This window comes from Bos javanicus, chromosome 8 (assembly GCF_032452875.1).
Source record: "Bos javanicus breed banteng chromosome 8, ARS-OSU_banteng_1.0, whole genome shotgun sequence".
Classification (NCBI taxonomy): domain Eukaryota; kingdom Metazoa; phylum Chordata; class Mammalia; order Artiodactyla; family Bovidae; genus Bos; species Bos javanicus.
In genome coordinates, this window is record NC_083875.1 from 113,055,254 (window position 1) to 113,082,907 (window position 27,654).

General features: G+C 49.9%; 1 protein-coding gene and 1 non-coding gene across 2 annotated transcripts; both read left to right on the forward strand.

Moving 5' to 3' along the window:
- Positions 1-19,353: 19,353 nt before the first annotated feature.
- Positions 19,354-19,425, forward strand: TRNAS-GGA (transfer RNA serine (anticodon GGA)). Its single transcript has one exon. It is a non-coding gene; the product is annotated as a tRNA-Ser (tRNA).
- A 632-nt stretch (positions 19,426-20,057) lies between these two features.
- TMEM18 (transmembrane protein 18) lies at positions 20,058-27,039 on the forward strand. Its single transcript, XM_061426779.1, has 5 exons — positions 20,058-20,802; positions 21,880-22,000; positions 23,052-23,106; positions 24,265-24,358; positions 24,442-27,039. The coding sequence occupies exons 1-5, from the start codon at positions 20,746-20,748 to the stop codon at positions 24,532-24,534; spliced, it is 420 nt and encodes a 139-aa protein (XP_061282763.1). The 5' UTR covers positions 20,058-20,745; the 3' UTR covers positions 24,535-27,039.
- The last annotated feature ends 615 nt before the right edge of the window (positions 27,040-27,654 follow it).

The window sequence follows — 27,654 nt, forward strand, 5'->3', positions numbered from 1 at the left end:
CCGCCCTCGCCCAGCGTCGCCCTCACCCTGGTGAGCGGTGGTGAGCAGCGGGACTTGCATGCTGTCTGACCGCACTGTGGCTGGAGGTCCGACAGCAGACTCGCTGACCGATGGTCAATTTTTTACTGGGTGTAAGCTCATTCGGGGATGGGCGTTCTGATGTCTGTTCCTCTGAAAGATATTTGTTCCTGCACAACCTGCTGCCTGGCCCTTCCGAGACCCCATCTTGTGGTCGAGCACCAGCCCTAGAAGTGGGGTCTCGCCATCTGTCCATTTCAGCTGCGCCTGACCTTCGACGACAGTCGCGACTCACTGGGCGCTGTGGGAATGACCAAGACTCTGTTGTTTGTGGGGAATAATACGAGCAAGCGATAAAAGCAGAGCATCGGCAGAGGGCATCAAGTGCAAATTTAGCTGTTTCCACATTTTCCCCATCCGACATCTGAAATCACATAGTTAGATGAAAGGAAAATGTTTCTGTGACATTCTTCAAGCCTAGTGTTCACACAGGGAGGAGGGTTGACTGCTCAAGTTAAGTTCCTTGATAAATATTTATAAATGCCCTTTTAAAATATATTATTAACAACAGCTGCTTAAAAAATACAGCTAAGGGTTCAGTAAACAAAATCTTTTCAAAGAGAGGAATCAATGTGACTTCGTGGGACAGATGATGAAGCACCTAATTCTCCATTTGCGAAATTAAAATTCCACATTCCACCTGTTCAAACAATTCTAAAACATTTTTTAAAATTATAACAGATGCTCAGGCAGGAAACAACGGAGTTGGGGGAGAAATCAGCGCATCCAGGTGTGACGGACTCTTTACAAACACAGACGCAACACACACTTCAGAAAAGGAGATGCTGGAGCCTGAAGACGCCGCAGGTTGCAGCTGACAAAGAGTCGGCAAAGTTGAACAACATTAGCTTATGTTTATATATCTACTCAGTCTTCAGTTGCAAGTCTCTGGAAAAGGCTTCCATGGTCATCTTGGAAAGTCCTGGAATGCGCTGAATTCTAGGTTACTTGGATTCTGCTGGGTTACTGCCCAAAGGTTGAGGCTAGCGCCATGTGGGACGCGTTCCAGGCCCTGCACTGCAGCCTTGGCCCCGGGCACCGTGGAGGCCAGCCCCTGTCTCTCCGTCTCCCAGCCCAGGGGCGCCAACGCCCCTGGGGGGAGTTTACGTGGGGGCTGCACTTGTTACACAGAAAACCCTTCCCTTGAGACAGTGAGCGGAACAGCACGTTTTGTCAGAAACGCCCTTTCCGTCTGGTTCTGCAGCAAAGCTGCGTGTCTGTGTACGCTGCGCATGCGGTCCACGCAGTGGCATCGCACTGACCCTTAGGGTCTGCTCACAAGTCTTAATTTATTTTTCTTCCTGCTTCACCCACTGAATAATGTCAGTTGGCCTATTCCAGAACATTGATTTTTTTGGATATTACATGAATATTCAGATTATCCTTTTCACATTGAGTGTGTTTTCTTTGGAAATGGTACATTTTGTGTTGTCAGATTCATGTGAACAGAATGGCTTGAATTTTTTGTTATGTTTTAATATCTGTGGCATCTACAGTGATATATCACCCTTCATCCTTCATACTGGAATTTTATACCTTTTTTCTTTTCACTGTTTTTCAGTCTCACTAGAGCCATATCATTTTAAAACTCTTTTAAAAGAACCTAGTTTTGTTTCACTGATGATCTGTATGTTTTTCTTGTTTTCTGTTTAATGGATTTACGCTCCTACTTTCTTTTTCAGGAGTGAGGATTGCTATGCCTTCTGCACAGATTAATCTTTTTATCCATAAGTAATATCTATCTACTTTGGCCACCTCATGCGAAGAGTTGACTCATTGGAAAAGACTCTGATGCTGGGAGGAATTGCGGGCAGGAGGAGAAGGGGACGACAGAGGATGAGATGGCTGGATGGCATCACTGACTCGATGGACGTGAGTCTGAGTGAACTCCGGGAGTTGGTGATGGACAGGGAGGCCTGGCGTGCTGCGATTCATGGGGTCGCAAAGAGTTGGACACAACTGAGCGACTGAACTGAACTGAATATCTATCTTGGTCCCTGGTAAATTTTTCTGCTCTAGGGTTTATCTTTTGTAAATATAATAATCCCTACTTTTTAAAATTAAAATTTGTGGAGTGTATCTATTTCCAGCTTTTTATTTTGATCCTACATATGTCATTATATTTGAAGTGAGTTTCTTTTAAATATCATTTTTAATCATTTGAAAAATGTATTCTGACAATCCCTGACTTTGTTGGTGTATTAAGCCTGTTTCATTTAATGTAAATAGTGACAGTTACGGCTGAAGCTTGCCATTTTATGGGCTTCCCCGGTGGCTCAGCAATAAAGATTCTGCCTGTAAAGCAGGAGACACACCTAGATGCAGGTTCAATCCCCAAATTGGGAAGATTTCGTGGAGGAAGGCATGGCAACCCATTCCAGGATTCTTGCCTGGAGAATCAACCTCATGGACAGAGGGGTCTGCGGGCTGCAGTCTATGGAGCTGCAAAGAGTCGGACACATCTGAAGCGCCTGAGCAGGCACACACGGACATTTTATTAAGGAAACTGTCATCTCCTCACTTCACATTTTTACCCACAAACTATTAGTGGATTTTCCACCACAGCTGATGATATTTTAATTAAAGAGTCTTGATAAATTTCCAGTCTGTCAAAAATTAATGGAAGATTTAGTATCTCTGTGTAATGACTGTTCAGATTCCATTTAATCATCTAATAGAACACTTAATTATTTTGTCAATACATTTCTTTATCTATCAGTAGCATTAAAAACATTAGCCTCTGCTTAATATATTTGATTTAAATTGTTCTTTGTTAGTAATAATTCATCTGCTTTTATAATCTAAAACCAGTTTTAAATTATGACTTTACATTCTTTCTCATTTAATTATAAAGATACCAAAAGAAAAGAGTTGATTCTCTCGTGTTTTGTACTTGACAAAAGCTGATCACGAGGCCCAGGCTGTCCCTCTGTTATGAAATTGTATTTTCTATTTTGTGCCATTTATTCCCTGTTCCCAGTCTTTATTCTCCCTCCAGTAGGCACTCACTCTTTTATAATTAATGGATGTCTTTGTAGATCAACTTCTGTGTGAAAAAATATGTGAGATTGTTCTTTGGGCATTTTAATTTACATACTTACTACTGTGCAGTATATAATTTTGTTTCATATTTTTTATGTAATTGGTTCTTGCATATAAAGCATTTTTATTGTTCCAGATCATGGAGTGGTAGTCCAGGGCACACATGGGCTCTATTTTGTTAATCAAATGTGTGGGCTTTACAAATAGCTATGAAAAGAAGGGAAGCAAAAGGCAAAGGAGAAAAGGAAAGATATACCCATTTGAATGCAGAGTTCCAAAGGATAGCAAGGAGAGATAAGAAAGCCTTCCTCAGGGATCAATGCAAAGAAATACAGAAAAACAATAGAATGGGAAAGACTAGAGAATTCTTCAAGAAAATTAGAGATACCAAGGGAAATTTTCATGCAAAGACGGGCACAATAAAGGACAGAAATGGTATGGACCTAACAGAAGCAGAAGATATTAAGAAGAGGTTCAAGAATACAGAGAACTATACAAAAAAGATCTTGACGACTCAGATAACCCCAATGGTGTGATCACTCACCTACAGCCAGACCTCCTGGAATGTGAAGTCAAGTGGGCCTTAGGAAGCATCACTACAAACAAAGCTAGTAGAGGTGATGGAATTCCAGTTGAGCTACTTTAAATCTTAAAAGATGATGCTGTCAAAGTGCTGCACTCAATATGCCAGCAAATTTGAAAAACCAGCAGTGGCCACAGGACTAGAAAAGGTCAGTTTTCATTCCAATCCCAAAGAAAGGAAATGCCAAAGAATGCTCAAACTACAGCACAATTGTACTCATCTCACACACTAGCAAAGTAATGCTCAAAATTCTCCAAGCCAGGCTTCAATAGGATGTGAACTGTGAACTTTAAGGCCCAGAAAAAATATCAATGAAAAGCTTAGTTCAGGTCAGTTCAGTCACTCAGTCGTGTCCGACTCTTTGGGACCCTATGGACTGCAGCACGCCAGGCCTCCCTGTCCATCACAAATTCCCAGAGCTTGCTCAAACTCATGGGCACTGTGTTGGTGATGCCATCCCACCATCTCATCCTCTGTCATCCCCTTCTCCTCCCACCTTCAATCTTCTCCAGCATCAGGGTCTTTTCCAACGAGTTGATTCTTTGTATCAGGTGGCCAAAGTATTGGAGTTTCAGGTACAGCATCAGTCATTCCAATAAACACTCAGGACTGATTTCCTTTAGGATGGACTGGTTGGATCTCCTTGCAGTCCAGGGAACTCTCAAGAGTCTTCTCCAACACCACAGTTCAAAAGCATCAATTCTTCTGCACTCAGCTTTCTTTATAGTCCAACTCTCACATCCATACATGACTACTGGAAAAATCATAGCTTTTAATAGATGGACCTTTGTTGGTAAAGTAATGTCTCTGCTTTTTAACATGCTGTCTAGGTTTGTCATGGCTTTTCTTCCAAGGAGCAAGTGTCTTTTAATTTCATGGCTACAGTCACCAGCTGCAGTGATTTTGGAGTCCCAGAATTAAAGTCTGTCACTGTTTCTACTGTTTCCCCATCTATTTGCCATGAAGAGATGCCATGATCTTAGTTTTCTGAACGCTGAGTTTTGAGCCAACTTTTTCACTCTCCTCTTTCACTTTCAAGAGGTTGTTCAGTTACTTTGCACTTTTTGCCATAAGGGTGGTGTCATCTGCATATCTGAGGTTAATGATATTTCTCCTGGTAATCTTGATTCCAGCTTGTGCTTCATCTAGGCCAGCGTTTCTCATGATGTACTCTGCATATAAGTTAAATAAGCAGGGTGACAATATGTACTCCTTTCCCAATTTGGAACCAGTATGTTGTTCCATGTCCAGTTCTAACTGTTGCTTCCTGACCTGCATACAGATTTCTCAGGAGGCAGGTCAGGTGGTCTGGTATTTGCATCTCTTGAAGAATTTTCCACAGTTTGTTGTGACCCACACAATGAAAAGCTTTGGCATAGTCAATAACACAAAAGTAGATGTTTTTCTGGAATTCTCTTGCTTTTTCGATGATCCAACAGATGTTGGCAATTTGATCTCTGGTTCCTCTGCCTTTTCTAAAACCAGCTTGAACAGCTGTAAGTTCATGGTTCACATATTGTTGGAGCCTGGCTTGGAGAATTTTGAGCATTACTTTGCTAGCGTGTGTGACGAGTGCAATTGTGCAGTAGTTTGAGCATTCTTTGGCATTTCCTTTCTTTGGGATTGGAATGAAGACTGACCTTTTCCAGTCCTGTGGCCACTGCTGGTTTTTCAAATTTGCTGGCATATTGAGTGCAGCACTTTCACAGCATCGTCCTTTAGGATTTGAAAGAGCTCAGCTGGAATTCCATCACCTCCACTAGCTTTGTTCATAGTGATGCTTCCTAAGGCCCACTTGACTTTGGACTCCAGGATGTCTGGCTCTAGGTGAGTGATCACACCTTCAGGGTTATCTTGGTCGTGAAGATCTTTTTTGTATAGTTCTCTGTATTCTTGAACCTCTTCTTAATATCTTTTGCTTCTGTTAGGTCCATACCATTTCTGTCCTTTATTGTGCCCATCTTTGCATGAAAATTTCCCTTGGCATCTCTAATTTTCTTGAAGAGATCTCTAGTCTTTCCCATTCTATTGTTTTCCTGTATTTCTTTGCATTGATCCCTGAGGAGGCTTTCTTATCTCTCCTTGCTATTCTTTGGAACTCTGCATTCAAATGGGTATATCTTTCCTTTTCTCTTTTGCCTAGGAATGGACCAAAAATATATCGGAAGCAATTATTGGCAGAATATAACCCGAATTATCTGAAACAGCAATCTGCAGATCCAGAAAGCACAGCAAACCCTGAACAGGAGAATCACAAGGAAAGCCACCCGAGGCCCCTGGAGCAAGTTGCTGAAAACCAAAGATAAAAAAGCAGCCAGATGCAGAAAGAGATTTATTCCATGTCGGGAGCAAGGATAAAACTCACAGAGGATATTTTGTCACAAAAATAATGATTGGCGGCAAGAAAATGAAGCTGAATAAAAAGTCTGTCAAATAGGAATGCATCTAGCAAAATCATCTTTCAAACATTAAGGATAAATAAAGACACTTTAAGGTGAATTAAAGCTGAATGAACGTGTTCCCAGCTGATCTGCACCCTGAGGAATGATGAAGGAAGTTCTTCAGGCTGAAGAGGGATTTTATCAGAAAGAAACGTGGTGTCCAGAAGTAATAACAAACACTGGGAAGAGTAAAGATGAAGATGGATAAAAGCAGGGTTTCCCTTTCCTCTGCCACGTTCTTCACAAGTTGACTCTTTAAGACAACAAAACACAAAACACGGTGAGATCACCACACGAAATGTAAGCGGAAGGGAGTAGCAGACAAGACAGGAGAGGCTGTGGGTGGCTTTACTGTCATGAAGGTCTTTATATGACAGAGACGGATGAGACTGTGTCAGAGTAAACCATAAAAAGATAAAGATAAAAATGGTGATTTTGAGGGAAACTTCTGAAAGATAAATAATAGACACAAAAATCAACGGAGGAACAGATTGGATCATGAAAATTCACCCGTTCAAGCCAAAATAGAATATAGCAAAAGAAAAAATAGGGACCCAAAGAGGATAAATTGAGAAAGACTCGTAAGATGGTACACCGAAAGCCAGCCCAGAGGGCACTCATGGGAAGAGGTCAGACGTCCAGGCTGTGCCCCAGCTGGGCCCAGGGCCGGGCTTGTCTCCGTCGCCAGGCGGTGGGCCATTCTCACCGCTTGGAGACTTCAGCTGTTTCCAGCTTCTCTGTAAGCAGTAACGCTGCCCTGAAAGCTCTGTGTTTCTTTCTGCGGTCGTGCTGCTGTTCCTAAGGTACATTTCTGAGCACACCTCTATATCCACACATATAGACATGTGACACTGAAACGTTCTCTTCACCTTATGGATAAGCCATCAGCTCCCAGTTAGTTCACGTCTGTGGCTGAACCCTAGAAACAGTCTTTGAAGAAATTAAAAATACATTTTGAAACTTGAAATATATTGTTGACTTCTTTTCTCTCTTATAATCTATGTGTTGGAGACACTGAGACGCTGGTCTTCCAGAAGCCCCACCAGCTGGTGCTGACGACTGCATCCCTGACGTGTAACTTTGAAAGTATTTTCATCAGCTCCCAGTATTTTCTGTAAATTGATCCTTAGATCAAGATGCTTCACCAACTTCATGGTGTTGATCCACGTTTTTGGTGAGGCTGTTCCCCTGGTGACACTGTGCCCCATGACCAAGACGTATCTAGGGTCTGGTCACCGCTTTCTCTCTCTCTCCCTCACTAACTGGAGTTAACCGTCACCACCCAGGCTCATTAATGTATTAAGGGTAGCAAAGTCATGATATTTTAACATTACCATTCTTTTCTTACTTATTAGCTGAAATATTTCTACACAGAGAAACCTCCCTTTATCAACTATTTGGTTACTCTGAGGTACAGTTTTTCTATGAAAGGCCAGATCAATGCTTTATTCTTTCTCTTTCTTTCCATTTTCAAAATTACGAGTTGTATGTCTAGTATTTCCCAAGAGTGATCACAGATTCCTTTGATTTTACTTGTTGAGAACCATCAATAATTCATGGAATTTTATGTAATAATAGGTGCTTCCATCCCTAACAGGTATCATTTCTGATGCTAAAACTGTCCCGTCCTTTTCCAGGAGAAGCCTTTTGTATTGTATCCTGAGTGTTTTCAAGAAAGTTCAATAAGTGAGAGCATTATACAGACAGGTGCACGTTCCCAGGCGCAGAAACGTTTGCAAACTGCACGGGCGCCCGGACTAGCCCGGGAGAGTCGCTCTAGCACCCCAGAATCCCCTCCTCAAGCCCTGGAATTCCAACCAGCTGAATAATTTATAAGAATTAGTAAACAGAAAAATAAGGTGCTTTCCTTTCACCACGCTTCTCTCCACAGCTCAGCAATTTGGACACGTGAATAACATCAGCAGTGACTTTAAATGGGTATACACCAGGACTTAGATGTCAATTTTAAAAGCAAAAGGATGCATTTTCATTAAGCATCAGAGAAGTCCAGTGCTCTGGGGCTGTACACCTGCCCCATGGAGCAGGCACAGGACCTTCCTTCCTGGTTGAACGTTTCTGGTGTAACTCAGGCCTGTAGACACTCTTGGCAAATCCCACCTGTTTCCAAGGAGCCAAGGGACCTGAAAGGCACATGCCCCATCTCCAAGCAGCGTTACAAGTCACCTTTTCATCACACCCCATTTCCTTCGAGTGTTTTCTATGTTTTGTTGACTTCTAATCATTTTCTTCAAATAAAAGTCACTTCTCTTAGTGCTTTCATCATATTCTACTGAGTTGTAAACATTATCCCGTTTTCAACTGCTTTGTAGAAGACCCCGAACAGAAATAAAAACTTAAATATTATCCTTCTCATTTTCAAAATTAAGAAAAGTTAATGGCGAAAGATACCAGTTGACCCGCTGCCCCCAGAAGCTGCTTCTCACATTTTAGTAAAAGGAAAAGAAGGATGTGAGGAGGAGAAGGTGAGGAGCTCAGCGCGGGCGCTGGAGGAGCGGGCCCTAAGGCCCGGTGGTTAGCGTGAGCCGGGCGCGCTCACTGGACTCCGCTGCGGGCGCTGCGCCGGGAGACGTGCCCGGAGACCCCGCCGCCCGCGGGCAGGTGAGGGGCCCAGGCCGCTGGCCCAGGGGGCCCTGCCGGACGCGTGCGGCTCCGCAGATCGGAGCCTTCAGTCACAGTTCCCTTAACCGGTTCCGAGGGAGACGCGTGTGGCTCTTCCACTGGAACGAGGCCTCCGGGTCAGGTGAGTCCAGAACCGAGATCGCGCTGGGTGTGGAGCAAGGGGAGGCGGCCCAGCGCCCACTGGGCAGCAGACCCCCGTGCGTCCCGGACCCCTTGGGAAGCTCCAGGTCACCAGGACCTCAGCGAGCCGGTGCTGCCAAGAAGCGCGTCCCCCTCCCCTTTCTCCAACACGGGCGCCGTTTCCAGACCAAACCTGCCCTCCGGTCAGCAGGACGACCCCTGCATCTCCCAGCAGACAGGAAGGCGCGAGGTTCTGCTTGGAATTCAGCTCACGCGGTCCCCAGCGGAGCTGCACGGGAAAGCTCTTGCTGCTTTTCAGGACCCCTTCTTGAGATGGCTGGAAGCTCTGGAACCTTCCCTGTGGCTCAGGCCCCATGCGCAGCCTGTCAGCCGCTGCGTGCGCACCCCGTCCCTGCCGCGGGACCTGCCCCGCACCCCGTCTCTCTTTGGCCCCCACTCTAATCGCTCTGAAAAGGTCCCCGCCTCTCTAACGACTAAAATCCCACATCTGGGCCCCCGTGTTCTTCTTGGGGAGCCAGCACTTCTGTCTGGCGTCGTGGGAAACGCTGGCCGTGCTCACTCACGATGACAAAGGGCGGGAATGTTCCCACCGAGCAGGCTCCCAGAAGCTTGCTGCCCAGCCTGCGGCGAGGCCCGTCCCGTCTGTGTCCAGCTCCTCCTTTCCTTTTGGGTTTAGTTCCGAGAACAACTCTTTTCCAGGGAAACGCTGCAGCTGTCCGCCAGCCCTGGGGCTTTGCTCCAGGAGGAGGTGGGGGGAACCCCCCGAAAGGCAGGAAGACCACCCCGCGTTCATGTGGCCCCGGCTTGACCCCGGGGAGCCTCGGAGAGCCCTCCCCCGCGTCCCGGGAGCCGCGGGGACCCTTGTGGGCGAGTCCTTAGGTCGGTCCAGCAGGGCCGGGCGGGCCTCTGGTCTCCAGTCGGCTCCTGCTAGACGCTGACTGCACACGGCGGTCCCTTTTCACGCCTGGGGTTGGGGCTGAAAGATTGAGGGCAGGAGGAGAAGGGGCGACAGAGGATGGGATGGTTGGATGGCATCACCGACTCAATGGATATGAGTTTGGGTAGACTCCCGGAGTTGGTGATGAACAGGGAGGCCTGGCGTGCTGCGGTTCATGGGGTCACAAAGAGTCGGACACGACTGAGCGAGTGAACTGAACTGAACTGAGAGAGGATTCCTGCCTGAAACAGCTTTGAGCTGCTTCTAAACAGCACTGACCTGGAGCAATTATCTGGGGTGATGACTTCCAGATCCCCTTCCCAGACCAGGGCTATTTATGAAAGGCGTCAAACAAGCCCGTGAGGCAGTGCGTCAGCGCCCCCGCACACGGCTCGCGTCCCAGCGGCTTGGCTCTGTCTTCAGCCTCTCCGCACAGGCGTGCTCCGGGCCAGAGGCTGGACTGCATCGCCACGGGCAGACCCAGCACGGCGGGCCAAGCGCTGGGACTAGGCTGTGGTAACTTAACAGCCACCTAGTATTTTTTATCAAATGGGCCTATTTGAACAATAATCTGGCCCTGGGGTTAAATGAAGGCACAGACAGTTTCAAGTATGACTAAATGGATAATAAAAGTGCTATAAAAATTCACTTTTCCAGGAACAGAGAGGAAAAAGATGCAGAAGCCAGAATAGGACTCTGATTAAGGCTGAGCACCGAAGAATTGATGCTTTTGAACTGTGGCAGTACTGAAGTGGGTTGTCATTTCTTTCTCCAGGGGATCTTCCCGACCCAGGGATCAAACCCGGGTCTCCTGCATTATAGGTGGACGCTTTACCGTCTGAGCCACCAGAGGTAACTTATTACTTTATCTTTATTGGAGAAGACTCTTGAGAGTCCCTTGGACTGCAAGGAGATCCAACCAGTCCATCCTAAAGGAAATCAGTCCTGAATATTCATTGGAAGGACTGATGCTGAAGCTGAACTCCAAAACTTTGGCCACCTGATGCGAAGAACTGACTCATTGGAAAAGACCCGGATGCTGGGAAAGACTGAAGGTGGGAGAAGGGGACGACAGAGGGTGAGATGGTTGGATGGCATCACCGACTCGATGGACATGAGTTTGAGCAAACTCTGGGAGTTGGTGATGGACAGGGAGGCATGGCGTGCTGCAGTCCATGGGGGCACTGAGAGACAACTGAACTGAACTGAACTGAATACAGACCTGCAGGAGCAAGAGGAAAGTGGGCAGGTGTCCACCTGGTGGTCACACTCGGTAATACATACTCTCCTCTCCAGGTTTCAGCAAAGATCCCTGGTGATGCTCAGGGATCCTGACATCACTGTGAGTAATGAACAGGCCTGGTTCACTCCTGATATTATTAAGACAGGAATAGTTAAAGTGAAAAAAAGATGGCTAAGTTGAAAAGAAAACACAGACGATCAAAGGGAAATCCTTTATTCCTTTGTGTTGCTGCTGCTGCTGCTAAGTCACTTCAGCCGTGTCCGACTCTGTGCAACCCCATAGACGGCAGCCCACCAGGCTCACCGTCCCTGGGATTCTCCAGGCAAGAACACTGGAGTGGGTTGCCATTTCCTTCTCCAATGCATGAAAGTGAAAAGTGAAAGTGAAGTCACTCAGTCATGTCTGACTCCTAGCGACCCCATGGACTGCAGCCTACCAGGCTCCTCCGTCCATGGGATTTTCCAGGCAAGAATACTGGAGTGGGGTGCCACTGCCTTCTCCGATTCCTTTGTGTTACATGCTCTTTATACAATTTTGTTGTTGCCTTTGAAATTACTGAAGGCTTCCCTGGTGGCTCAGACGGTAAAGCGTCTGCCTGCAGTGCAGGAGACCCGGGTTTGATCCCTGGGTTGGGAAGATCCCTTGGAGAAGGAAATGGGAACCCACTCCAGTACTCTTGCCTGGAAAATTCCATGGACTAAGAGGCTCATCAGAGCCTGGTAGGCTACAGTCCATGGTGTCGCACAGAGTTGGACACGACTGAGCAACTTCACTTCACTTTGAAATTACTAATGTCAAAAAAAAAAAAAAAAAGAAATTACTAATGCCAGACTGGAGGGCCTTCTGCTGAGTGCGTCACAAGAGTAATCGCCCTGTGATGTGTGGTGATCGGCTTACGAGTGAGCCAGCCGACAGGAGTGGGCGCCTCAAGCCCAGGTTCTGGGGTCCAGGGCCTCTCCGCCTTCACACCCTCTGCCTCCAGGCATAGCTGGCCGTCCCGCCAAGGTCTCAGGGCTCCTGAGGGGCCGCGCGGTGGGCGCCTGGCTGGGCCAGGGGCTTCCTGGCGTATGAGGCAGCGCGTCTGTGCGAGCCCTTCTTACACACGTGTCACTGGAAACTGTTGCCCCTTTCCCCAGCAAAGGAAGCTGAGGCTTGAACTCATGGAACACACCCGGGCTCAGATGCAGGGTGACGGAGCCGGGCCTGAGCGCACGCAGGGCCCTGACCGCACCCAGCTCTGGCATGTGATGCTTTAAGGCCGCGGTTCCCAGCCTTTTTGGCACCAGGGACTGGTTTTGTGGCTTTTCCATGGATGGGGGTGGGGGGTTGGGGGGATGGCTTCAGGGCGCTTCTCATAAGGAGCTGGCAGCCTGGACCCCTCACACGCACAGTCCACGCAGGTCTGTGCGCCTGTGAATATCTAATGCCACCAGTGCCTGACAGGAGGCGGGGCTCCGGTGGATCCGCAAGCGAGGGAGAGTGGCTATAAATACAGACAACGCCTGTTCACGTAGCCACCGCTCATTTCCTGCTGTGGATCCAGCTCCTAACAGGCTATGGACAGGTGTTTGTTGATGCGGCCTGGGGGTTGGGAACCATTGCTGTAAGAGATAAAGCAAGTTGAATTTATCTGTTTTGCTTAATGTGACTGCAAACCAAGAAGCAGGCTGGGGGCTCCTGTCCTCTCGGGGCAGAAGGACAGGCACTAGTGAGGAGGGGAGCAAAAGACACAGGAAGGGGAGGAGCAGGAGTGAAGCCACACGAGAGGAAGCCTCGGGAGCTGGAGGGGGAGTGTTGATCTCGGTCGAGAAAGCAACCAAGAGCCGCTGTCGGACGGCAGAGGGAGGGAGGCGGTTAGAAAGTCCTGGTGGAGCTGGAGGGACTGCAGATCTCCTGCTGTTCTGACTCTTCAACATTTGTCCCTGATGCTCATTAGCTAGTAAATTTTACAAAAGACCGTTGGGATAAAGAGTTTTCAAGCCAGTCATCTATTGTTTCACAAAGATGAGACTGAGACATACACTAAGCAAAGTCTACAAAGAAACAAATCAGATCACAGTTAAGCAACTGAACGTGGTCAACAGTTAGGGACCAGCTGTGGGTAAGTTGATATTCAAAAGCGGTGGTCATTCCACAACAGCTGCTTAGTGAAGTCATGTTATGTGCACAGAAACTAGCGTTAACAAGTTACATTTTAGTGAGCCTTCGCTTGTCTCGGAATTAAAAAAGACATGTGTCTCCTTCAAACAACAGCACAAGACTCCTTCTTTGCATGGCTACAACATGAAATGGGGGATCATAAAAACTAAATTAGTTTTTATGCGGTGCGAGGCCACAGCACGGGGCCTTGGGAGGGCCTGCTGGAGCCTGGGGTCCCTGCCGATGTGACCAGTCAAGGCGAGGTGACCCTGGGCCAGGTGGGCCCTAATCCAGCACAATCGTGTCCTTGTTCATAAGGAGACTGGGCCCAGACATGCGCACACAATCGCCGTGGCCTGGTGCTGCTTCAGGCCGAGGAACGTGAAGCCTCACCCCGCGGAGCTGGAGGGGCCTGTTCATTGATGGTTTTACAACATGAAAGAAAGAAAAGTAGAGAGTGAAGTTGCTCAGTCGTGTCCGACTCTTTGCTACCCCATGGACTGTAGCCCACCAGGCTCCTCTGTCCTTGGGCTTTTTCAGGCAAGAGTACTGGAGTGGGTTGCCATTTCCTCCTCCAGGAGATCTTCCCAACCCAGGGATCAAACCCGGGTCTCCCACATTGTAGGCAGACGCTTTACTGTCTGAGGCACCAGGGAAGTTCTTTACAATGTGAGTCAGTTATAAATAAAACTGGCAAAAACACAGGCGCCTATGCACGCGTTTCTGTAGGCCGTATAGCAGTAGTAGAAGTGCTGAGTTTTGTGATGTGTGGACACCCAGATTCTAAGATAAACGGCAGTTTCCCACAGTGGTTACACCAGTTGACACCAGCCAGCTCAAGGAGTTCAGCTGCTTAGTCACCGACGGTCATGGAATCAGTGACACAGAAGTGAGCATTTCAAGTACACGGCGGTGGTGGTTCACGCTCTTATGTAATCATGGTAGGACCACAGTACTGAGATCCACCCTTTGTACAGATTTCTGCTGCACAGCGGGTCTCCACAACTTACCTGCAGAACTGGTATTTAACCCTTGATCTTCCGTCTCTGCCCCCCCCACCCCTAGTCCCAGACCACCACCATCCATTCTATGCTTCTGACGACTCTTAAGTATCTCCTCGTACGAGTGGACTCGTGCTGTGATGGCTTACTCCATTAACACAATGTCTCCAGTTCGTCCAGGTTGTCCAAACAGCAGGAGTGCCTTCTTCCCAGCTGAGTAATATTCCACTGTGTGTACACACTACATGCTCTTGACTCATTCAGCCATGGATGAGCACTGACGGTGTTGCTGTATAGAGTGCCTGATGAACTATGGAATGAGGCTCGTGACATTGTACAGGAGACAGGGATCAAGACCATTCCCATAGAAAAGAAATGCAAAAAAGCAAAATGGCTGTCTGGGGAGCCCTTACAAATAGCTGTGAAAAGAAGAGAAGCGAAAAGCAAAGGAGAAAAGGAAAGATATACACATCTGAATGCAGAGTTCCAAAGAATAGCAAGAAGAGATAAGAAAGCCTTCTTCAGGATCAATGCAAAGAAATAGAGGAAAACAACAGAATGGGAAAGACTAGGGATCTCTTCAAGAAAATCAGAGATACCAAGGGAACATTTCATGCAAAGATGAGCTCAATAAAGGACAGAAATGGTATGGACCTAACAGAAGCAGAAGATATTAAGAAGAGATGGCAAGAATACACAGAAGAACTGTACAAAAAAGATCTTCACGATCCAGATAATCACGATGGTGTGATCACTGACCTAGAGCCAGACATCCTGGAATGTGAAGTCAAGTGGGCCTTAGAAAGCCATCACTACGAACAAAGCTAGTGGAGGTGATGGAATTCCAGTTGAGCTATTCCAAATCCTGAAAGATGATGCTGTGAAAGTGCTGCACTCAATATGCCAGCAAATTTGGGAAACTCAGCAGTGGCACAGGACTGGGAAAGGTCAGCTTTCAATCCAATCCCAAAGAAAGGAAATGCCAAAGAATGCTCAAACTACCGCACAATTGCACTCATCTCACACATTAGTAAAGTAATGCTCAAAATTCTCCAAGCCAGGCTTCAGCAATATGTGAACCGTGAACTTCCAGATGTTCAAGCTGGTTTTAGAAAAGGCAGAGGAACCAGAGATCAAATTGCCAACATCTGCTGGATCATGGAAAAAGCAAGAGAGTTCCAGAAAACCATCTATTTCTGCTTTATTGACTATACCAAAGCCTTTGACTGTGTGGATCACAATAAACTGTGGAAAATTCTGAAAGAGATGGGAATACCAGACCACCTGATCTGCCTCTTGAGAAACCTATATGCAGGTCGGGAAGCAACAGTTAGAACTGGACATGGAACAACAGACTGGTTCCAAATAGGAAAAGGAGTACGTCAAGGCTGTATATTGTCACCCTGCTTATTTAACTTCTATGCACAGTACATCATGAGAAACGCTGGACTGGAAGAAACACAAGCTGGAATCAAGATTGCCGGGAGAAATATCAATAACCTCAGATATGCAGATGACACCACCCTTATGGCAGAAAGGGAAGAGGAACTCAAAAGCCTCTTGGTGAAAGTGAAAGTGGAGAGTGAAAAAGTTGGCTTAAAGCTCAACATTCAGAAAACGAAGATCATGGCATCTGGTCCCACCACTTCATGGGAAATAGATGGGGAAAGAGTGGAAACAGTGTCCAACTTTATTTTTGGGGGCTCCAAAATCACTGCAGATGGTGACTGCAGCCATGAAATTAAAAGACACTTACTCCTTGGAAGGAAAGTTATGACCAACCTAGATAGCATATTCAAAAGCAGAGACATTACTTTGCCAACAAAGGTTCGTCTAGTTAAGGCTGTGGTTTTTCCTGTGGTCATGTATAGATGTGAGAGTTGGACTGTGAAGAAGGCTGAGCGCCGAAGAATTGATGCTTTTGAACTGTGGTGTTGGAGAAGACTCTTGAGAGTCCCTTGGACTGCAAGGAGATCCAACCAGTCCATTCTGAAGGAGATCAGCCCTAGGATTTCTTTGGAAAGAATGATGCTAAAGCTGAAACTCCAGTACTTTGGCCACCTCATGCAAAGAGTTGACTCATTGGAAAAGACTCTGATGCTGGGAAGGATTGGGGGCAGGAGGAGAAGGGGACGACAGAGGAGGAGATGGCTGGATGGCATCACTGACTGGATGGACGTGAGTCTGGGTGAACTCCGGGAGTTGGTGGTGGACAGGGAGGCCTGGCGTGCTGCGATTCATGGGGTCGCAAAGAGTCAGACATGACTGAGCGACTGAACTGAACTGAACTGATGTTCAACGTTTTGTAAATAAAATATCGCATGATAAAAAAGTAAAAACACTCTACATCAGCCACTGGAAAACAGTAGATGATTAACAAGACTGCTTAACAAAAACACTGCTTAAACTATCATACACAATTTGGAGTAGACTTATGGACTGTTACATTTCATATAAGGGTTTTGCTGTGTTTGTTTTTTGACACTTGTCATTTTAGCAGTCTCCAGGGAGGACAACGTATCTGCCAGTTCAGAACTGAGCAGACGTGGAGCAGCATCTTCACGAGCAAAGGAACGTGGCATTTCCTTTTTAATTCTATCTTTTTACCAATGAAACATTAATTGGTTTAATTCAAAGACCAAGGGGAAGTTTAATTCAAAGACCAAGAACGTAGCAAGTTCTGTGTCTTTTGAGGGACAGGGCTTCACCTGTGGGCCTGTGCAGTGGACGTGTCACACAGGGACAGCTGAAGAGAAGGAAGAGGCCTGTGAGCGCCGCCTGCAGAGTTTCTCTGGAAGGAAGTCAGTGTCTCAGCTCACACGATGCTTTTACCCATGTCCTTTATTTCCAAACATCTCTGTTTGCTGACACAGTTGTCTCCTGACAACTGTGGGGTTGAAAACACACCAGTCTACTGTTGCTTTTCCTGGGGGACGGCAAGGAGATTCTGCCTAAATGGGCACTTGAAGGAGACAGAGACCAAGAGAGACGGCCACCGACATGCAAGCACATGTGTGGTCAGATGGACAGAGGTTTGGAAAATAAAATGCAGTGAAATGAGGTTTTAGGAAGATCCATGTCTATCAGGAAAGGACAGGCTGACACGCCAGGTGGTCCCTTCTGCAGAGAAGCCCCAGTGGGACATGTGACATTAAATAATGCATTATGAAAATTCTTGTATTTCTTAAAATTCACTGAAATTTAGCAACTCTAATCATTGCTTCTTGCAATGACAAGATCTTAAAGCAGTAACTGAAGAAAAGTTCAACAGAGCACGTGCAAATGTGGTAACTTACAAGCCACTAACAGTCCCTGGAAGCTGGGTGTGAGGAGGACGCCCTGAGTGGGCTCTTGGGCTCCTGACCCCTACTGGCCATCCACCCTCCCCTCCCCTCCCCTGCATGAGCTGAAGCAGGAGGAAAGGGCGACACGGGACACCCGAAGGGGCCCAGGCAGACTCAGGGTGAGAGCCCAGGACACCGGGCCCAGGAAGCTGAAGTGCACATCAAAGGGATGACGTCAGTGAGCCCAGACTCTTCCGTCTTCCCATTCGTAGAAAGGGGCTAAATTCACTAAACTGCGATGTCTGGTTTTCTTTAATTAATAGCAATCTTTTGATGTTCTGACTACCTGGCCTTTGTGGAAAAACACCTCTATATCCTGGCTCCTCCCACACCTCTAGGGACCAGTCCCTCAGAGCCCTCTGAGGTTGAATTCTGCGCTTAAGTCCTCAGTTTTGTCTGCCAAATAAAACACCATTCTCAGCTTTCAGGCTGTGCATTATTTTTCAGTCGACACGCACATGCCTTCTCCACCGGTTCTAGACTTAGAGAAACTCATCTGTGGCTGCTCTAAAGGCAGCTAGCGCCCTGAGGGGACAGGAGACCAGAGAGCTGACCCAGTCACTTCCTGGGGCAGGTTGTCATAGGAATTGGAGGAATGAACAGCAGCTGCTAAAGGCACGAGACCTGCCCTGCCTTAGACACTGTCAGTTACGCTACCTCTCCCTTTCTCAAGCGACACTGCTGAAGCCAGCATTGGCAGGAAGCCTAGAGCCTGATCTTTATGCCCTAGCATAAGAAGCCATCATTAGAAAGGAGAAATACTGCCTTTGAAGTCTTTGATTTTTCCAACCCATCTCCCTGACAAGTCAGGGGAGTAAACACTGAGTATGAAACATCCAGCATCAGAGACAGAGTGGTCACTGCAGGACAGCAGATTCTTAGAGCCCCATCTCCTGACAGAGTCCTCACATGGACACACTTGAGGCTGGAGAGTCACAGCCTTGCTGGCCCTCACCCCACAGCTCCAGCTCCACCTTGAGAGAAGAGCCAGATCTGCCCTCAGACCCGATCATCAGTCATCTCAAGTCAGATCACCGGCCTGCAAAGTTGTTGGAGAAATGAATTCAGGGACTAGGTTACATTTGGGAAGAGAATCAGGCTTTGAATCCACGGCACTACTCTGGGGAGGGTGATTGCAACCATGAAATTAAAAGACGCTTGCTCCTTGGAAGGAAAGTTATGACCAACCTAGATAGCATATTAAAAAGCAGAGACATTACTTTGTCAACAAAGGTCCATCTAGTCAAGGCTATGGTTTTTCCAGTAGTCATGTATGGATGTAAGAATTGGACTATAAAGAAAGGTGAGTGCCGAGGAATTGATGCTTTTAAACTGTGGTGTTGGAGAAGACTCTTGAGAGTCCCTTGGACTGCAAGGAGATCCAACCAGTCCACCCTAGAGGAGATCAGTCTTGGGTGTTCATTGGAAGGGCTTATGCTGAAGCTGAAACTCCAATACTTTGGCCACCTGATTCGAAGAGTTGACTCATTTGAAAACACCCTGATGTTGGGAAAGATTGAGGGCAGGAGGAGAAGGGGAGGACAGAGGATGAGATGGTCAGATGGCATCACCAACTCAATGGGCATGAGTCTGGGTAAACTCCAGGAGTAGGTGATGGACAGTGAGGCCTGGCGTGCTGCAGTCCATGGAGTCGCAGAGTTGGACATGACTGAGCGACTGAACTGAACTGATCTAGAGAAGTGCTTCTCATTAGATGGAGCCCAGGAGGAGGCTTCCCTGGAGGAGGCTTCCCTGGAGGAGGCTTCCCTGGTGGCTCAGAGGTTAAAGCATCTGCCTGGAATGCAGGAGACCCAGGTTCGATCCCTGGGTCGGGAAGATCCCCTGGAGAAGGAGATGGCAACCCACTCCAGTACTCTTGTCTGGAGAATCCCATGGAGGGAGGAGCCTGGTAGGCTACAGTCCATGGGGTCGCAGAGTCGGACACGACTGAGCGACTTCACTCATTCACTCACTCAGGAGGAGGCTGGTGGGGCAGGCATATGGCAGAGTCTGTGCCATGGAACCAGCCAAGTCTCACCCACACACTAACTCTCTTCCCCTGGGCAGGGTATTTACTTTTCTGACTCTCTGTTTTCTCACTGTAAAGTGAGTCCATAACGTCCACCCCACCGAGTGGTCGAGGAGCACTTAATAGGTCAACACAGGATTTTCTGCTTCCCTCGTGGGTCAGACTGTGGCCTGCAATGCGGGAGACCTGGGTTCGATCCCTGGGTCGGGAAGGTCCCCTGGAGAAGGGTATGGCTGCCCAGTATTCTCGCCTGGAGAACCCCATGGACAGAGGAGCCTGGCAGGCTGGTTAAAGGGGTGGCAGAGTCAAACACGACTGAGCGACTTTCACTTTCACACCCCCACCACTCAACCTCTTTCTGTGAAGCTTGACTGAAGCCAGTTAAGAGAAGGACCCAAACGGAAGTTCATTTTGAGACTATGCAGGTCACTCTCTCCCGACCTTTGGTCCCCCAGGGTCCAAGTCACTGTCCTCTGCGAGCCGGGGTTCGGATCACCGTCCTGTGTCCTCAAGGGTCTGGGTCATTCCTCTGTCTCCCAGAGGCCACAGCACTACTGAGCGACACCCACTCCGAAGCCTAGCCCCGGGAGTTGAGTAGGGAGAAGGCGGGACGCCCCCAGTCCTTCCCGCTGCCAGGAGCGGTGGCTCAGCGGTAAACCGTCTGCCTGCAGTGCAGGCGCCACAGGTTCGGTCCCTGGGTCGGGAAAACCCCATGGAGGAGGGCCTGGCGACCGCCCCGGTGGTCCTGCCTGAAGAACCCCCGGACAGAGGGGTTCTGTCCGCAGAGGCAGAGTAGGAGCACTGACGCGACTTTGCGCGCTCACACGCCACAACCAGAGCCCGCACCCAGCCGCTATGGAGAAAACCCCGGCGCCTGCCTGTTACCTCCCTCATAATACAGTAACGCCACGGAATACCGCGAGATTTGGACCCGGTACACGGCACTACAGATATCGCGAGATGGTGGGATGCCTGCCTGCCTGCCGGCCTCCCTCCCACTTCCAGGCACAGTAGGCCTCGCGACAAGTGGGAAATATCGCGAGAGGACGTTAAAGGACTTCCTTGTCCTATCCAGGCGGGGCGGGAAGACGAAAAGGTGGTGGTGAGGCTGGGCCTTTCTGGGGACGATGCCATCCGCATTCTCCGTCAGCAGGTTCCCCGTCAGCATCCCCGCCGTGATCACGGTAACTCGCGGCCTTACCCACCACTTCGGCCGCTGGCGCAGAGGGCCGCTCGTAATTTTCCAACAAGGACGCCCGCGGCGCCGGACGGGGCGTTCCGGGGCGGGGCCTGGAAGGGGCGGGGCTCGGATAAGGGGTGGGGCCCGGTGGGGGCGCGACCCAGGTGCGCAGGGCCCGGGTTAGGGGCGGGACGTTCTGGGACGGGGCCCCTAGATCGGCGAGGTTGCTGCGAGGCGCAGGGAAGGGGTCGGATCTGGGCTTGGATGCGAGGACTCGCAGTGGGCAAGCGGCAGGCGCGGGCCTCGCCTCCAGCCCCTTACCCGCGGGGGACCTGAGCCTCCGGGAGGGGGTCCTAGTTTAAGGGTGCGGACCAGCCACCCCTAGAGTTTAGCTGACCTGAGGTCTAGCGCTGTATGGAGGGCAGCCCAGATTTTCCGAGGCTTTAATCACTGGTCTGCTGCTGCTAAGTCACTTCAGCCGTGTCCGACTCTGTGCGATCCCATAGACGGCAGCCCACCAGGCTCCCCCGTCCCTGGGATTCTCCAGGCAAGAACACTGGAGTGGGTTGCCATTTCCTTCTCCAATGCATGAAAAAGTGAAAAGTGAAAGTGAAGTCGCTCAGTCGTGTCCGACTCTTAGCGACCCCATGGACTGCAGCCTACCAGGCTCCTCCGTCCATGGGATTTTCCAGGCAAGGGTACTGGAGTGGGGCGCCATTGCCTTCTCCAATCACTGGTCTAGGGAGCTGGAAATAGGAGTTGTAGCCTTACCTCCGCGGGGACCCGGTGCATTCCAGAACCAGGCTTCCCTGTCTTCTCTCCCAGAATGGAAAGTCCTGAGGTTCTCCCAGCTTGAAGCTGTGCTTGACAAACAGGGAAGCCCTCAGTGATGTGTGGACGGTCCTCCAGGGACATGAGCGACAGTCCCTGGGCGGGGGCGCATGTTTCCCCTCCCTTCTCCTCCCGATCCCGTGTCCTGTGAAGCCTGGTGGGCTCTCTGGACATGCGCAGAGAAGACGGCATGTGAAGCCTGGCCCCAGTGCGAGTAGACCCTGACTTGTTTCTGCTGTGTGTCCTCCAGCAGACGGACTGGACGGAGCCCTGGCTCGTGGGGCTGGCTGGCTTCCACGTGCTCTGCCTGCTGCTCACCTGCTTCTCATCCCAGAGGTACAGGCTGCAGGTGGGGCACTTCCTGTGCCTGGGTGAGTAGAATCAGCAGTCCTGCGGCTCAGGGTTCAGATTGCTGTAATCGGGGGTGTGTATGTATGTGTGATCTGGGGGTGGGTGGGTGTTCTCTCTGCAGCCTCATGATATGTAAAAGCATTTGTAAGGTCTCCCCATCCTCCTCTCTCTGATTTCAGGCCACTCCCATATTTCACTTTTGGTTCCTATAAAAATAAACTTCATTTTGGATATTGGACTTGAAAGGAGTCTTTCAAGTACCTGCCGTGCTTCCAGGAGGGTGCTGAATACTGGTGACACAAACACGAGCTGTATTTGCCGAGACGCTGACTCTGTACATGGCCCCCTCTTGAGCTTAGCCTCTCAGCTTGCTCTGGGAGGTGCACACAGGGCAAAAATATAAGATCCACAGTATAAGGTCTGTGCATATAAGATCCATCGAGATTCAGAGAAGGGACAGAGTTGTGTGGAATCATTGAGAAGAATTTCACAGAGAAAATGAAGTCCCGGTGTGGGGCATAAAAAGAGAGAAAAATCTCTTTTTCTTTAGGTGAGACAAAGAACAGGTGTCTGGCCGGCACGTGGGGCGAAGGCATCCGTGAGAGTACCAGGGTGACAGAGTCGGCGTTGGGTCAGTTGTCAGAGAAGCACGTGTCTGATGTTGACGAGCTAGACATGTGTTCAGATAGGAAGGGTGGGCCAGGGCCTCAGAGGCTAGGCTGGGCTCTTAATCTTGCAGCCGTTGGGAAGACACCGGAGATTTTGCTTGTAGTTTAACAAAATGCAAAAACTCATATTAAAGGTGATGTTTCAGTTGGCCGTGTGCAAGGCAGGAAATCCAGACAGGAGGTTATCCGGTGGCCCACGTCGCAATGAGAAGCAGTGCGCCAGGCCAAGGAGGACGTTCCTCCCGTCTGTGAGGGGCCCTCGTGAGGAACGCGCTGGACAGACAGGCTCCCGAGCTGCGTAGCACGGCCTTGTTCTTACGTTTGAAGCGTCGGTTCCGAAGGACGTGTAGGCTGCGGTGGTCGGCCGCCCTCTGACTTCTCACCCAGGGTTCTTTCTCCTCAGTGACCTTGGTCTACTGTGCCGAGTACATCAATGAAGTGGCGGCGATGAACTGGAGGTGAGCGGTCCTGGGCACTCGGCCTGCGTCTGAAGCCACCCCTGTCAGCTGTAGGCACCCTCAGGCGGCATGCAGCTCTTGTTTACAAAGACCCCCGCCCTGCCCCACCCCAGGCTCCTCAGCTGTGAGACGGGGTGGTCGCTGTCCAGAAGCGCTCTCGTCTGTGATGGGGAGCTCGTGGCCCGCCCAGGGTTTACTTGGTGTCCTCAGTCCTGAAAATGCTGGGTCCCGGGTTTCCAGGACCCCAGCCGCTCCCTCCTTGCCTGCGTGTCCTTCCCTGCACACGCGCCTGGGTGGCCGGGTCCCTGTCCAGGGAACACACTTCCCCTGACCCCGACACTTTGCAGATCCATTCCCCCGCCTTCTGCCCCTCGGGGGTCGCAGCTTCTCCTTCTGCCTTCTCAGGTCAGGCAGGAGGCTGATACAGGCGGGGAGGGCAGCACAGCACCCCTAGCACCGCCCCTCCCTGGGGATGATGCCACCCAGGTCTCGCCCTCGGCCTGACCCCGGGGCTCCGAGCAGTCACAGCCCCAGCCCGGCTGCTCCAGGCCCTGCTGTTGGGTACAGAGCCTGCCCTCTGCCCACACGGGTCCCATTCCTCCCCACTTTGCCTCCTGTTTCTGATCAGGACGCACGCCTCCCGCCCAGCCCTCAGTGGCCTGGGCCCCGCCCTGCAGGGCTCTGTGCCCTGTGACCCAGAGCTGCGCTGCGTGACTCAGTCTGACCTGAGTGCCCGTCATCCCTGAGACCCTGGAGGGCAGCCTGGTCTGGCCACGCTGCCCCGCCCCCTGCCCCCGGGGAGGCCCTGCGCACGTTGCCCACCCCCGGAGGCCTTGGGTGTAGGCCGCTGCTGTCAGCCCTCCAGAGGGGCCGGGGTCGTCCCTCCGCAGGGTCAGGAAGGTCGCATCTGACGTGGGACTGTGAGCTCTCCCCATTGCAGTGGTGAATCTGACCACCTTGTCCTCCTGTGCTCAGTGGCTCCTGCTGGGGTCCCGGGTGGTGTGGGAGTGGGGGTCCTGGCAGTCCTGGGGGGGCCGTCCTGCCCCCAGTGAGGGGTGGGCTTGCTAAGACACTGTGAGATAGAGAAAGTCTATCTAGAGATAGAGATAGGAATGCCGTTTGTGACAGCAGGTGACCTGTAAATCCTTCTTAAAACAGATTGTTCTCCAAACACCAGTATTTCGACTCGAGGGGCATGTTCATCTCCCTTGTGTTCTCTGCGCCTCTGCTGCTCAACGCCCTGGTCATCGTGGTAGGTGCCTCACAGGCTCCCCGCGCTGTCCTCCTCCGCTGACGTAGGTCCAGTTCTGACCACGTCCGCATGGTTCTTTCCAGGTTCTGTGGGTGCGCAAGACCCTGGCGGTGATGACTGACCTGCGGAGCTTACGGGAGCAGCGGAGGGCGCGGGCGCGGCCCAAGGAGGAGTGACTGCTCCGCTCTGGCTCCGAGCAGCCTGCTGTCCATACAGGCGTCTTCTCAGCCCCCGGAACACACACACGCAGACACGCTGTGAGGACAGATGCAGCCTACTACGCCCTGGGCGCACACCGGGCCTGAGGGGCACTGGTCTCTCCAGTTAAACTGGACAAACAGCAGTGCAGGGCCCTCCCGAGGCCATGTGTCCACAGCCCCCCGTGCCTGGTGTGAGCTATCAGATGCCCCGTCTGCCTGGAGACAGGGTCTGAGCGAGGGGCAGTGCCACCCACGCCTGGGCAGACCCACCACCCCGCTCACCCTGGTCTGTCTGCTCGGTGGTAGCCTCTCTGGGTGTGGCCACTGGACAGAACACGAGGGGCCACCTGCCTTCCGTCCAGTTGGAGACGTGGGGGTCCATGGAGGCGGTGGTTAGATGAGCCCCTGGTGTTGCTTTCAGGAAGGACAGTTACAAGTAAACAGTTTCTGTGGCAAATACAGACGCTGACTGTCTCTGTGCTGCCCCTCTTTGTGCCCTTCGGTGCCCTGGGCGGGCGCTCTCAGGGCCACTGGAGCAGGCACGCTGTTCCCCTGTGAACATCTTGTGTGTGGGAGGTCGTGGGTCCTGTCCCGTCTGGAGCTGCAGCTGGAGGCTGACCGCTGAGCAGAGGGCCCCCTGTCTAAGCACAGCCCTCAAATAGGGACGATGCTGGTGGCTCCTGGTTTGGGTTTGAGAAGGTTTGTGCATGGTTACCATAATTTTAACAAGTTAACTGAAACATGGCTGGATGGACATGAGTTTGAGCACGCTCCGGGAGTTGGTGATGGACAGGGAGGCCTGGTGTGCTTCAATCCATGGGGCCGCAGAGTTGGACACGACTGAGCAACTGAACTGAAATATACTTTTCAAATTTCAAAAAATAGTATTTGTTCATATGGAAGTATTTATATTTAGAAGTTCAAAAGGTGACACTTTGACAGATTATGAAATTACGTTTTGAATCCAGATAAATAAAGTTTTTACAGATAGTTACAAACTCCGGGAGTTGGTGATGGTCAGGGAGGCCTGCTGCTGCTAAGTCACTTCAGTTGTGTCCGACTCTGTGTGACCCCATAGACGGCAGCCCACCAGGCTCCCTTGTCCCTGGGATTCTCCAGGCAAAAACTGAGTGGGCTGCCATTTCCTTCTCCAATGCATGAAAGTGGAAAGTGAAAGTGAAGTCGCTCAGTCGCGTCAGACTCTTAGCGACCCCATGGACTACAGCCTACCAGGCTCCTCTGTCCATGGGGTTTTCCAGGCAAGAGTACTGGAGTGGGGTGCCATTGCCCTCTCCAGGACAGAGAGGTCTGGCGTGCTGCAATTCATGGGGTCGCAAAGAGTCGGACACGACTGAGCGACTGATCTGAACTGAACAAACTCAGTAGAGAAACTATTTACTGAATTTTGACATTAGTTATAGAAGTGAATAGAACTTCCTGGAGTAGAAAATAGCAACCCACTCCAGTATTCTTGCCTGGAAAACTGCACAGACAGAAGCCTGCTGGGCTGCAGTCCTTGGGCTCACAAAGAATCGGACACGACTGAGTTCGTGTGCACAGAACTTCCTCGATACATCTCTGGAGCTTCTAACCTGACGTTTTTTCCAGTCCCTCCTTGATCTCTTAAACTTCTGTATGGAACATTTTAAAAATTGACTTAAAAAATGTCACGTCACGCGAAGTCAGATTTTAAACTTGTTGCACCTGGCAGCAAGCCTCACTGTGTGTTTTTGAGAATTACCAGTTGAGGGTGCTTAATGGTATCCTGGCTTCAGAAGAGTCCGCCGTGTCCAGAGTAATCCTCAGTGCAGGACCGAGCCGCTGGTTCCTGTGAGCCCAGGCGATGGCTGGGCCCTTGCAGAACCTGCAGTCAGGCCGGGGCCCCCGGGACAGGACACACAGATGGGAACATCCTGGCTTCGGCCCCGAGGAAGCCAGGGAGGTTGTGGGGGCATTTTCAGCCTCTGATTATTCAGTTTGTCTTAATATGGGACTGACTGAATCGCAGTTTCCCTGTGATAATAGTGTAGTATGGTTAACTTTGGTGTTAATGACTCATCAACCTGAAGGTGTGGCATGGCCTTTTCACTCACTGGTGCATGCAGTCTGTTTTAAAATAGTTATGTTTTGTTTTTACAAACACAAATTTTTGCTTTTTAACTGTTTCTATTGAGTTCATATTCAGAGGCTTAAATTGCAGTGTTAACACTGTCCTGTTGCTTGGGGAAGTCCTACAAGCCATAATTGTGCCAGACCTTTCAGCACTTTGTCTGAAGTGTGCGTCTGTGGCCCCCTTTAGAGGGTTTGGGGTGCACGAGCTCGCTGTGCTGGGGGTCTCTCGGTGGGTGAAGGAAGGCACATCCCCAGTCATGCCTTCCTATGGCCCCGTGTCACCCCAAAGCTTGAGCAAAAGGGTGTGTACTTGGAGCCACAGAAGGGTTCCTGGTTACGTGAAATAAAGAAGCAAAACTGTTAAGATGATGCTGTGTCTGTGGCTGTTTTGAGCAAATTGCACTTCACTTGGCGGTCACCTGCCGTACCCCTGCAGCTCAGCAGGCATCCATGGATGGGACGCCAGGGCCAGTGTCTTTTCCTGACAGGTTTGCCTGCTGAGAATCGTCGTGCAAACCACGGGAAACAGAAAGAAGGCGTTGCCATGAAGTTACTCAAGACAGGCTTTTTGCTCTTTAAATTATGTTTTGCAAGTCGTTACTGATACAGTTATTTAAACAAAATAGTAGATTAAGGGAAGTCAGATTTGAGTGTTGAAGTTACAAGCATTTAATGGTAAAAGTTGCAAAATTAAAGTTGTAAATTCAGGCAGTTTATATTTTGACAGTGTAAAAGTTTATCAAGAATTTCTGAAAACATGCTTGATGTATTATATGAAGATTTAAAATTTTGACATAATTTAGTAGAAATTTGTGGGGGTTTTGTTCTCTTTTTGCAGCAGAACGCCCAGTTGTCACCTCACTTTGTGACCGATGGCCTGCTCAGGTTGGGCTTAGTGACCAGGGGACCCATCTGCCAGCCGAGGGGTGTGCCTGACCAGTGCAGAGCACCCGCCGTTTACCGCCCGGAGTCTCCACCTTGACT

Excerpts from the sequence above, each read along its gene's own strand:
- TMEM18 (XM_061426779.1), top strand. The coding sequence starts at position 20,746 with ATGCCATCCGCATTCTCCGTCAGCAGGTTCCCCGTCAGCATCCCCGCC. Across the intron at positions 20,803-21,879 it reads GCATCCCCGCCGTGATCACG|CAGACGGACTGGACGGAGCC; the intron begins GTAACTCGCGGC and ends TGTGTCCTCCAG. Across the intron at positions 22,001-23,051 it reads GGGGCACTTCCTGTGCCTGG|TGACCTTGGTCTACTGTGCC; the intron begins GTGAGTAGAATC and ends CTTTCTCCTCAG.